This window comes from Sesamum indicum, linkage group LG2 (assembly GCF_026168435.1).
Source record: "Sesamum indicum cultivar Baizhima isolate 11 linkage group LG2, ASM2616843v1, whole genome shotgun sequence".
In the NCBI taxonomy this organism is placed as follows: domain Eukaryota; kingdom Viridiplantae; phylum Streptophyta; class Magnoliopsida; order Lamiales; family Pedaliaceae; genus Sesamum; species Sesamum indicum.
In genome coordinates this window covers 13,611,333-13,623,872 of record NC_142658.1, presented here as the reverse complement: position 1 = coordinate 13,623,872, position 12,540 = coordinate 13,611,333, and the positions used below count along the sequence as shown (strand labels likewise).

General features: G+C 33.3%; 2 protein-coding genes across 2 annotated transcripts; both read right to left on the bottom strand.

Annotated features, from left to right (window-relative positions):
* Positions 1 to 2,246: 2,246 nt before the first annotated feature.
* LOC105155648 (EG45-like domain containing protein) lies at positions 2,247 to 3,533 on the bottom strand. The gene is made up of 3 exons (XM_011071550.3): positions 3,259 to 3,533; positions 2,801 to 3,077; positions 2,247 to 2,499 (listed from the first exon to the last, which is right to left on the bottom strand). Exons 1-3 carry the CDS (start codon positions 3,359 to 3,361, stop codon positions 2,493 to 2,495), a joined length of 387 nt encoding a protein of 128 aa, XP_011069852.1. The 5' UTR covers positions 3,362 to 3,533; the 3' UTR covers positions 2,247 to 2,492.
* Positions 3,534 to 10,674: 7,141 nt separating this feature from the next.
* On the bottom strand, positions 10,675 to 12,540 carry LOC148789197 (uncharacterized). Its single transcript, XM_088877909.1, has 3 exons — positions 11,839 to 12,540; positions 11,238 to 11,793; positions 10,675 to 10,925 (listed from the first exon to the last, which is right to left on the bottom strand). Exons 1-3 carry the CDS (start codon positions 12,538 to 12,540, stop codon positions 10,675 to 10,677), a joined length of 1,509 nt encoding a protein of 502 aa, XP_088734035.1.

The window sequence follows — 12,540 nt, the reverse complement described above, 5'->3', positions numbered from 1 at the left end:
TCGTGATGGGCTAGCTTCGAATATGTATATGGAATGCATCGTTGAAGAGTTAAAGCTATAGACCACATATCCCAATGTGTTGCCATTGTTTATCATTAGCCAAATCCACGATTTTAGCATAATCTTTTACATATGTGTCCAACGGTTGTACTAATATGTGAATCTATTTGCAAAACCAATTTATTTACATATGGAGACTATTAAATTGGTCTAATTATTCAATTATCTGAATTTTTATTATTTTCCTTTATGAATAATTATCTGAAAAATTAGTTTATGATCACAGATTTCTTACAAGTCTGTTCATTTGTAGATGAACCCATTCAATAAGGAAGGAACTAGCAAACCGAGACAATGCAGGGTAAAATCAGATAAGACTGATACTATCTACATCTACTTAATGAGAAGAAGAAGTCCTCGTGAATGCATTATTGATCATAGTCATCATGTTCACGGTGAACTCACAAGATGTTTGGGATGAGTACTGCAAGATAAATTTCAACTTCTAATTTTTTATTTTCCAAAATATTGTAAGTATAACATGCGATATGTTTAGATTTATTCTTAGTAGTAGTTCAGATTAACTAGTATATTGAACATGTCAATCAATTGCAAGGACAATGCATTACCAGTCATGACCCCTTTTCCCGCCCTGGCATGAGATATTTGGCAAAGATAGGGCCGACGGTGAGTGTACATTAGACATAAATCAGGATGTCCACGTGTCATACATGGCTCAAGATAACGATACTAAAGACTGCTACGTCCCAACTGCCTAATGGTGTCCTAAATTTGGATATGTGGGGAACAATAATGCGGCAACAGAGGAAAAGCAGGTAAATAAATATCTAAATATACAGTCCACTACTTTAAATAAGGAAAGTACTAGTACCACAAAAACACAAAAGGAAGTACATGTGCTATAAGATTATTGTATGGCGAACGTTGTGTCCACGTTCTGTGAAAGTGCAAATGCATATTTTGGTGAGTTAAGCAAGAAGTTTTTTGTTCATTACAAAGAAGGGGAGAAACTGTTGAGAAGGCTCCGGACATTGACCTGAATGATCAAATCTCAATACCTAACAGGTTCGTTGAAAACCTAAAAAAAATGGATCTTTTTTTCCAGCTTTCCGATGATATTAGAGCTCGAATTGTAGCACTCATGTTAAATGGGAAAATGTGATCTAAATATGTGGGAAATTCATCATATCTTTTGGGGTAGTTGAACGTTGGATTCAATCTCTTGTAATATGTATATCCAAAATTGCGACATGACTCTATTTTTGTCATCAACTGACACATATTCACTTGATGGTCTGTATATTCCCGTTATATGATACAAAGATGGACATCGTAGCCTCGTTTTTTCTTTTGATAACCCTTTAATTATTGTTACATGCTTGTAGTAGAATTAGAATTGGCATTTTAATTTATGTTCTCAACACCTGTGACTGATAAGTTTATTTAATTTACACACTTTTGTATTGCGCTTATTAATGCTATATTTTATGTTAATGCACTTTCCAACGATACGTAAATAAGGTATTCTGGTCCATTTTCATTTTATTTATCCAGCATTAATATATGATTGTTCATTTACTATTTGAGACCTGTTGTCTTTTAGGGGGGAAGAATACAGATTTTTCATTCTGTAATCATTGTAGATTGGCGGTCCACTTCAAATTTAATTTTACAATTAAAAATAATAATTACAAAGAAAAAAAAAGTAGCATACTTGGTCCGATTCTACCGAAGAATACTCGCTAATTTCACGTTACAAAAATCAGATCAAATCCTTAACTTCTTTTAAATTATTATCCTCAATACATAGTTGAAATTGGGCTAGGTCGAAAGTCCCACCCCTAAAAATATATAAAGAAAAAAAAATGCATTTTCCCTGTCTTTTACCAAAGCCATTGATTATCATTTAATGCATGGGTACGTCAAAAAATTACCCGTCCATCACATATACGGTTCTGACACGCTTCAGATACATAATGGATATAGCATCAGCATGTTTGAAAATATAAAATAAAAGTATGTCTGACACGTTTAGGATTTTTTATGTATATTTTTTAGGCCATGTGTTTTGAGTAAAAATTAGATGTAAGGTATGCTTATTTTATGTTTTATTTTTATAATTTTTTACATATTGCATATTTTAATTTTATGAAAATTTGAGAATATGTTGTCGTATCTGTATTATGCAACTTTCATATCCATACATCATAAATTACCATCTTAAGCATCTGAGATTATTTATTAATATTGTTTGGAAAGCCGCTTACTATTACATGCATGTAACATCCACAGACGACGTCTTCCGACACTGTAGAAATCTGATCACACCGATTTCTGTATATATCCTTCGCCTTTTATTTCACAAGGGTTAGTATACCAGTGCCCGTTCCATGAGCAAAACCCTATATATATGTATCTTTATTAAGCTTATAATTCTTGCAAGTTGAATTCTTCGTTCTCCAACTACCCCCTCAAGCCCTAGAAAATTACAAGAGAGTCAGTTATATTTGTAAGTCATGAAGATTGAAAAAGGGACATATCTTTATATATTCTAATGTAGGATTAAAACGTATTTTTCGTCCTTTTAACTTTAGCTATTTTTTAATTATTTTAGTCCTTTAATATTTTAGGGTTTCAAAATAGTCTTTTATTCTTTTAATTTGTTCGATTTTAAGACACTAATCGCCAAATTGTGTCTAAAATTGCAAATAAGAAGGTAAAATTGTGTGCAACCATATTAATATTGGCCACACAATTAGAAAATCCAAGGTCCACTTACGGGTTAAAATCAATATTGATCCTTCCAGCATCAAGGTCAGCAATGGTGGCGAAAGCTTGCAGGGACAGATCCACCTGGTTTGCTTCGCATCCTGGACACATATCAACAATCTTCACTGTAATTTCACCATTGCGGCAGGGCTGAGGTATGCCTTGGTTTGTCGATCCAGTGCATCGAACCCTGTAACGTCTCCCACAGGCCGCACTATTGTTGAACAGAGCAGCATTAGCTGCGGCTATCATCGTGCCCTGATTCTCGAATCCATAGCATGACGATGCTGCAAATACGGGAGGAGCAAGTTTACATTACTCTACGCGCGATATATTTTAATATAAGTGGAAAAACAAAATCTCTCGTACTCATTTTTTCCTAGATAAATATATAGGTTTAGAAGACATGCAGAAATGATTTATAGAACTAAAATTACATTTTCCCCTGCAAAAAGAGAAGCGACTTACGAACATAAACATTATAGTAGGTGGCAGTTCCAGCAATGGCATAGGACCCGGAAATTAGGCTGCTGGCGATGAGCGTGAAGACTATAACGCGTTGGATGGCCATTTTTCGACCTAAATTTTGGGGGAGAACCTCAAAACTTGGTTCTAGTATCTTGCTCAATTTGTGTATAACTATATATGTGTAATCACACTGTATTTTTGCATTCAAAGAAGTGTGAAATTCCCGCGCTATATATAAGATACGAGGCGGCACAGCTTTGTCTGACTTTCTGTACTGAACATTGCCACTTGTATTGGCAGTAGATATTTCGTCTAAGAGTTTAGGTTTCTTTTCTAATTTGTAATTTGTTTGGCATCTCAAATTTTGCCTGAAATTGTATAACTAATTCTCAGAGGTAGTACTTAGAGGGTATTTGGGAAGTTTATAAATTTTTTAAAATATTTTATATAATATATTTACGGTTACAAAGTATTTGGTAATTATTATAAGAAAAGAGCTTATAAGCTCTAAAAATAAGATGTTATGTACTTATAAACTTTTTAAAATAATTTTACATTAAATTAAAATTCAATATAATAGACAAAAAAAGTTGGTTTCTTGAATTACACAAAAATTAGTTAAAATTTCAAAGTTGTGAAATTATTAGATGCATAAAAATTAACTACAGGTTAATTAAATAAATAAATAATTTATCTTAAGTATACTTATTAAGATGGATAAAAATTTGTTACAAATTTTTGTTGTGACTTTTAACCATGACAATTATTTTAGCCACACTTACAAAAATTACAATCAATAACCGTTGCGTGGACTTGGTCAATTACTATTTCCTATGGTTATTTATTTTTAACGATGACAAACAGTTATGGTTAAATGTTAAATTTCTTTTAGTATAAGTTATTAACTATTTATTTTTTATTTTTAGAAAAAAGAGTAATTAGGTATTCATTTTTAAATATACTTTCTTCGAAAATACGGCAAAATATTAATTTTTTTTCTAAAAGTGTTTAACTTTTCGTTAAGCATATATATATTGTCAATTTATTTTCAAAAGTATATAGAAATTATTAAGATACTATATTTATTGTGTATCTATTATATATACCAACTTATTACTTTAATTTCCAAATATGATTTTACATTAAAGATTTTTGAGTATTTACTATAACAATTTATTATTTAACTTTGAATATGTAAATGTAATAAAAATTGAACTATGAAACTTACTAATTGTATTTTAATTTATTTTAACTTAAATATATTTTTTCAATTAAGATAATTTCAAGTGAATTTAAAATGCAAAAGTTTTGAACAACAATATATATATATATATATATATATAATATAAGAGCAATATTATTCAAATATTTAATTGTGCAAAATGTATTTAACACTATAGTTAAGTTAACTAGTCGAAGTGTATATTTGGGGATAAGTTGCTACCCCGCAGAGTTGCCAAACTTTTGAATTATTGAAAATTAAAGACAAACTGATAGGACAGAGTTGAATTTACGAGACAAATTAAAAGTAAGAGAAAATTCAAAGATAGCATTTCAAGAAGAGGCGATGACCAAGACTTTGCCTGTCATCGTAGTGTTTGTTAATGGCCTAAAGCCACGAAAATTCAAAAAAAGAATTTTATGTGCAACCTAGGTTAAAAATTAAGGATAATTATTCCGTTCTCTTACGAGGTTTAGTGTAATTATACAAAAAAAAAATTAGTAATTTTAATAAATTATATTTAGTTATGTTTTTTTCATCTAACAAGTAAATATCGTTGTCAGTAAGAATTTATTGAATTTGCTGATATTGAAAAAAAAAATTAAATGAAACTTCATATTTACTGTCGATCGATTTATTGTAGGTTAAACAAATATTTTATGACCAAACCTCTCTTGTACTAGTAAAGATAACTCCTCACGTGCATTAGCGTGTAAAGATGTGTAAAGGTAGTTTTCTCAAAAAAAAGATTTGTTTGATATGCAATAAATCAGTCATAAGTCAATTAGGGGTTAATATGAATTTTCATTCAGTTTTTTTATTAATTTCAACAAATTCAGTGAATTTTAACTAAAAGAAGGACTTTTGATAGACGAAAACAAATATTAAGAATACTAAATGTAATTTTTCGAACCATAAGTATAATGGAACTATTACTAAAAACTAATAAAAAGAAAAAAATGATAAGATGTGGTTATGCATTTTTTCTTTTTCATGATTAATTTGTTTTGCGGAAATTTTTTAAATCAAACATATTCTCATTTTCATACAAAATCATATAATAAATTGTAAACACATATTCTTTACTGAAAATTGAAATTTGAAAACAAAACCAAACATGAATATAATTGTTTGTGGGAAAAAGCAATTTCACAGCGAGTTTAATTGATTAAAAACTATTTCGTCTTTGTATATTTATGACACTATTTCTGCTTAATATTTAGACTTGATGTTTGTTATTATAGGCTTTTTTTTTCTTAAAAACATTAATTTTTATTTCCATTAGTATATTTCATATTAAACTATTTACAAATTACTTTAGTTTATATTATTGGAATATTAAAAATCAAAATAAAAACCATAATATTTAATTAAATAACATTCAATTAACCAATAGAATTGTTCACCGATGTACAAAAGTAAATCTATGTGATCCTTAAAAAAAATTACTTTCTCATTAATTATTTAGAACAACTTAACTCCTATTTTTCTCTAGGGAACAATGACACTTTTCATCCAGTAATTTAAGGTCTTTTCACTTTTGATCCCATTGGTTACGAAATTTTCACTTTTCGTCCCATAACACATTTTTATTAAATATTTTAGCGAAAAATACCACGTGGTCGTTACACTTTCGGTCCCTTTTGTTACAGAATTCTCACTTTTTGTTACATAACTTTAAAAAAAAATAGCACATTTGGTCATCATGCACTTAATGATCACGTGGCTTTTTCCGTTAAACTTCTAATGGAAAGATGTGATGCGAACAAAACTATTACTATTTTCTATAATTATGGAAGCAAAAGTGAAAATCCCATAACAAATGAAATCAAAAATAAAAAAGCCCGAAATTACAGGACCAAACATGCTATTTTCCCTTGTCTATAGTGTAATTAATGTCATATAAATTCAACGAATAAAGTATAGATTGTGAACATATAAATTTTAATGGTGGTACATTATTCATATTATTCAAAAGGGTTTATTACACTTAGACTTTCTTTGACAATAAAAAATTAGATTTTTTTTTAAATAAAATTTGAAATTATACTTGCACACTTTTTAAAATTCTTCCTTTACACCTGATGCGCTTCCGTTAGAGTAACAAATACAATTATTTAAATTTTTAATTTTTCTCCTTATTTAATATTTACATATATGTATATATATCTATATTTTTTGTACTTATAAAGGGATTAATATGATATATATATATATATATATATATAAATGTGTGTTTGTGTGTAACGAATAAGGTTAACATCATTATGTTTTTCTCCTTATAAGTACAAAATTACTATATGGAATGTTAAATGAAGGATGAAATTAAAAAATTATGCAATTGTTTTGCTAACATTAATATTTTTTGTTCAAATCCTAACGAAAGTGGTCAAATATAAATAGTAAATTATTGGAGGGGGTGTAAGTTCAACTTTAGAACTTCTTTGGGCACTACCAAAAAATAGTGCATCCACTTTAGCCAACCTGTAGCAAATACTGAGAAATCTGTATCTATACCTACAAAAGTGGTTGTTGCTATTTCCGAAACCTATGTAGGTAATGCTTGTAAAAGTTTTTTAATTTTTTGTAGCTATCTGAGGGCCACGAATTCCTGTAGCCCTTTCTGTAGATATATAATATATGCAAATTTTGTAGCCATTTTTATTGTAGTAACAAAGCTTCCATCCACAAGTACTGCCAATCTCATCTTCCATGAGAGAACTAAGCACTTGGAAATCGATGCCATTTAGTGAGGGATCAATACAAACTTAGTTTCATCAATCCCTCTCACATCCCTGTTTCCAGCCAACTGGCTGATCTTTTCACCAAATCAACTAAGCGCATTGGTGAATTCTCACGTTTCCTGTCCAAGTTGGGCTTGCTTCATCAAGCTCCAGCTTGAGGGGGCTGTCAGAAGTTGCAAATATATGGAAAGTAGAATAAAGTAGGGGCAGAAAACATAGCATGTTGAAGATGATCAAGATGAGCCTCACACACCTATATTTAACTATTTCTCTCATAAGCGTGTTTTCATTTGTAGAGTTTCAAAGTGTAAATACATTTTACGTATAGGTAATCAGGACGCACACCTAACCAAGTTAGTGTAAAAACTTCTTTCATTTTTAAATATTAGTGATTCGAGTCGAAATCCACGCGACCTCCTTGGTCGGGTTAGCTGATCCTCCAAGTGGTTCGAGGTCGCTACCTCTCCCAAACTAATGATTGGGCCCTGAGAAAAGAAGCAGATCGTTAGACTTCCTGGGGTGGACTCCAGCTAAGACCCTCCGATACTTAAGTCAGTGTTTGGTTTTTAAGTCGTAAAGCAGGTCGCTTAGTGAGCTGGATGGCTGAAGCGACCGAAAGTAAAAGGTGGTGACAATGACGTACTATTAATGCACTGACCGGGGGTATTTATAGAGAGAAGCTGGGGGTCTGGTTGGTCCAATGTGCTCGCTCCACATGTCCCGAGTTGCCGGGTCGAGTCGCAATCTGACCCGAACGAAAGTGCACGGATCCTCCTGACAAACTTGTAATTTTGTACCCTTTCGAGAGCAAATTGTATTTTTTTCTATAATTAGGGTTTTACCCACATCATTAATTAGTGAATCAATTCATTACTACCAAAATATCTAAAATGGCAACCCAATTGTTTGCTTCTCTACTAGAAAATTTACAAACACCAAAATGCTTTCAAATACTTGACTGAAAGTTTCTCCAAACCCGTAAAACTTCAATGAATTTAAGAAATGTTGAAAAGAGTCAAATTCCTTGTAATTAGCTTATAATTGTTGCTTTTCATTCCTTCAAAGCTTAATAGTTACATTTGTTAAGTATGTTAGATGTTAAGAAATACTGTAGAAAATAACACAAAATAACTGGAATATTTTATTAAAAAAAGATTTGGGGTTTTATAAAACCACGGAAGTAATAGAACTAATGAAAATACAAGTCACTACACATTTAGTTAGCTAATTACCAAGACTAAATCAAACTAGCTAAAGGTAACTCCAAGACTAAATCAAACTAGCTCAAATTACTCTAACAAACTCTAAATAATAGTTCTCGAATCAAACAAAATCTTCCAACAATCCCTCCCTTGAACTTATTGCTTAAGCAATTAGTTCAAATTTGCAGCAGCACACATAACCAGTTTCTTACAAAACTTCTCAAAAGCATCTAACTTGAGGGGCTTAGTGATTAAATCTGCAAGTTGGTCTTGAGTGCCACAGAAAACTAACTCAACAACACCATCTTTGGTAAGATATATGAGAAAATGAAACGTTACTCGTATATGCTTGGAACGGCCATGTAAAACTGGATTCTTTGAGAACTTTATAGTTGAAGTATTATCACACATTAATGTAGTACAATCATCCTGCACATGACCAATTTCTTTTAAAATTCTTCTCATCCAAATAGCTTGGCAAGCACACGCAGCTGCTGCTACAAATTCGGCCTTAGTGGTTGATAAAGTGACTATGGGTTGCTTTCTTGATAAACAGACTATGGCTACTGCTCCTTCACACATCATGAACACATAACCCGAAGTGCTTTTGCTATCCTCCTTGTCTCCGGTGTAATCAGTATCTGTATAAACCACCATTTCACTTGTTCCTCCTTTCTTGTAGAAAACACCATAATCCATAGTTCCTTTTAAGTACCTCAAAACTCTTTTTGCTACTGCAAAATGTAGTTGTGTGGGATTCGCTATAAAACGACTAATAAGACTTACAACAAACATGAGGTCGGGTCGAGTCGCTGTAAGGTATATCAAGCTTCCCACCATTTGCTTGAACTGAGTTGCATCTGCTTTGATTCCTTCTTTATCCGCATTAATCTTTTGACCAAAAGAACAATTGGATTACGAACAGAATTGCTTTCTTCCATGCCAAAACGACTTAAAACTTCAACTGCATATTTTCTTTGGCATATAAAAACACCATCAGCCCTTTGAAACACCTCAATTCCAAGAAAGAATCTCATCTTTCCTAAATCTATCATGTCAAACTGCTTATTCATAGAATTTTTGAACTCACACAGCATCACCTCATCATCACTAGTGAACAACAAGTCATCTACATAAATACTTACAATTAGAATTTTTCCTCCTTTTCTTTTAAGGAAAAGTGTGGGCTCACTAGGAGTCGTTTCAAATCCTTCCTTGATGAAATAAGACTTGATCCAACTAAACGAAGCTCTAGGTGCTTGTTTTAGTCTGTGAAGAGTCTTTTGTAATTTATAGACCATATGTTCACTTCCTTTCTTTTCATATCCTCTTGGCTGCTCCACGAACACATCTTCCTTCAATTCCCCATGCAAGAATGCAGATTTGACATCTAACTGGTAGAGACTCCATCCTCTTTTTGCAGCAAAAGCAATAATCATTCTCACTGTATCCATCTTAGCCACAGGTGCATATACTTCTGTATAATCTATTCCATGCTGTTGGGAGTAACCTTTTACTATCAATCTTGCCTTGTATGTGTCAACTTCACCAAGCTCATTTAGCTTAGTTTTGTAAACCCACTTCACTCCTATCTTCTTGGTTCCAATGGATAGTTCTACTAACTGCCAAGTCTGATTTTTCTCAATGGATTTGATTTCTTCATCCATGACCAGCCTCCATTTTGAGCTTTTAACTGCATCCTCAAAGCTTGTAGGATCAGAAGACACTACAAGTGCTATGCTTGTCATGTTTACTTCATCATCTTTTGACAGTTCTTCACCAGATGTGTAATCTGTCATCCATACTGGTGGATGTCGAATTCTGCCCTCTCTTGCTGTCAAATTCTCTTCGGCAATTGGTGCTTCATTTACTGCTCCATCCACATCTTCTACCGCTTCTCCTTCTTGATTTGTAGTTATTACAGTGCTGTCTCCCCATTCTAAATCCATCAACTGCTCTTTTTCATAATCTGCATCCCAATTCCACACACGGTTTTCATAAAAAACCACATCATGGCTCACAATAATTTTCTTTGCAACTGGATTATACATTCTATACCCTTTAGATTCGTCACTGACCCTAAGTAATACACAATTCACACTTTTATCTTCAAGCTTTGTTCACTTAGCATCTGGTATGTGGGCATGTCCCACACAACCAAACACTCAAAAATGCTCCACTGAAGGTTTTTCTCCACTCCATGCTTCTTCCGGAGTCACATCCTTCACTGCTAAAGTAGGTGATCAATTTAAGACATGAATCGCCCAACTAGCAGCTTCTGCCCAAAAGGTCTTTGGTATTTTCTCCTCTGATAGCATGGCCCTACCAAATTCATCACTGTGCGATTCTTGCGCTCGACCACTCCGTTTTGTTGTGGAGTGTAGGCTGTTGTTAGTTGTCTCTTCATGCCTTGTTCACAAAAATCATTGAATTCTACAGAATTGAACTCCCCTCCTTTATCTGTTCTGAAGCACTTAATAGACATTCCAAGCTCTGTTTCTACAAGAGTTTTGAAACATTTAAAGTGATAAAAGGTTTCTAACTTCTCTAAAAGAAAATAAATCAATGTCTTTCGACAAAAGTCATCAATGAAACACAATAAGTACCTCTTGTGGCTACTAGAGGCAGGTGTAATTGGACCGCAGAGATCTGCATGAACTAGTTGTAATTTCTCTGTTGCTCTCTAATGGCTCCTTTTGGGAATGGGAATTCAGTGTTCCTTGCCTTTCATACATGCATCACAAATGACATTTGTTTCTACAATTGGCGGCAAACCAACCACCATTTCTTTAATTTGTAATGTACGCAGACCTTTATAGCTATGGTGACCATAATGATGATGCCAGAGCTTGGACTGATCTGTGGTACTAATCTGTAGACACTTTTCTTCCTTTACTGTGATGGGTGAATCAGTAATCAACTTAAACATCCTGTTTGCACTCATGATGGATTCTGCCATTTTTCCTTTTTGTGGATGATAGATGCTACACAGACCATCTTTGAACAGCAGTCCCAATCCCTTTTCTTGCAGCTGACCCACGCTCAAAAGATTGTTTTGGAGTTCCGGCACACAATATACATCACCAATAATATAACTAATGCCTTTCAAAACCAGCTTCACAACTCCCTTTCCAATCACCTTCATTTTTGTATTGTTTCCAAGCTTGACAGTATGAGAGAAAGTTGTATCCGAGCTTGAAAACATACCCTGATTCCCACACATGTGATTTGAACATCCTAAATCTAAAAACCACACATCACTTCCCTTGTTTTCATGGAGCTCATCATATGCCATTAACAACAACTCATCTTCATCTTCTTCTACTTCGGCATAATTAGCCTCCTTATTCCATTTTGGACATTCATACTAAAAATGTCCTAAATTGTGACATTTATAACATTCAACAGTTGCCTTGTTGAAGGCTATTCTTCCTCTTCTTCGTCCTTTGCCTCTAGATGATCTTCCTCTACCCCTTGTTCCAGACCCTGAATCTACCTTTAGAACTTGATCCTCATCCTCACTGTACACCATTCGAAACTTCTGCTCATGTACCACCAATGAAGTTTGCAATTCATCAATGGACATGTTATCAGTATTCTTTGATACTTCGATGGACACCACAACATACGTGAACTTCTCAATTAGGGTTCTTGGAATTTTCTGAACAATTTTTGAATCAGACATATCTTCTCCATTGCTCCGCATCTTGTTAGAAATAGTCATCACTTTTGCAAAATACTCATTGATGATTTCATCTTTCCTCATTGATAGAACCTCAAATTCCCTTCTTAGTGAATTAAGAAGAGTTTTCTTCACCTTGTCATTTCCTCCAAATTTCCGTTTCATCGAATCCCAAACACTCTTGGCTATACTACGATCTAGGATTTGTTCAAAGACCGTACGATCAAGTGCCTGGAAAAGATAATGTTTAACCTGATAATCCTTGGTTGTGGCATCATCGAGCGACGCTTGTTGCGCCTCTGTCAGCCTTGTCCCTTGTACTGGCTTTTCGCAGCCGTTTTCTACCAAACTCCACAGACCCATCAATTTACTCCAATGGCCGTAGTGACCATCAAAATGAGGCATCTTCGTTAGAGTCTTGTCGTCGTTCAT

Bases quoted from the DNA above. Each gene is read 5' to 3' on its own strand.
- LOC105155648 (XM_011071550.3), bottom strand. From the start codon at position 3,361: ATGGCCATCCAACGCGTTATAGTCTTCACGCTCATCGCCAGCAGCCTA. The intron at 3,078-3,258 runs GTAAGTCGCTTC...CCGTATTTGCAG, and splicing joins CTACTATAATGTTTATGTTC to CATCGTCATGCTATGGATTC.
- LOC148789197 (XM_088877909.1), bottom strand. From the start codon at position 12,540: ATGAACGACGACAAGACTCTAACGAAGATGCCTCATTTTGATGGTCAC. The intron at 11,794-11,838 runs GCAACTGTTGAA...GGACATTTTTAG, and splicing joins GAAGAATAGCCTTCAACAAG to TATGAATGTCCAAAATGGAA. The intron at 10,926-11,237 runs GTCTGCGTACAT...AAACTCTTGTAG, and splicing joins TGGTCACCATAGCTATAAAG to AAACAGAGCTTGGAATGTCT.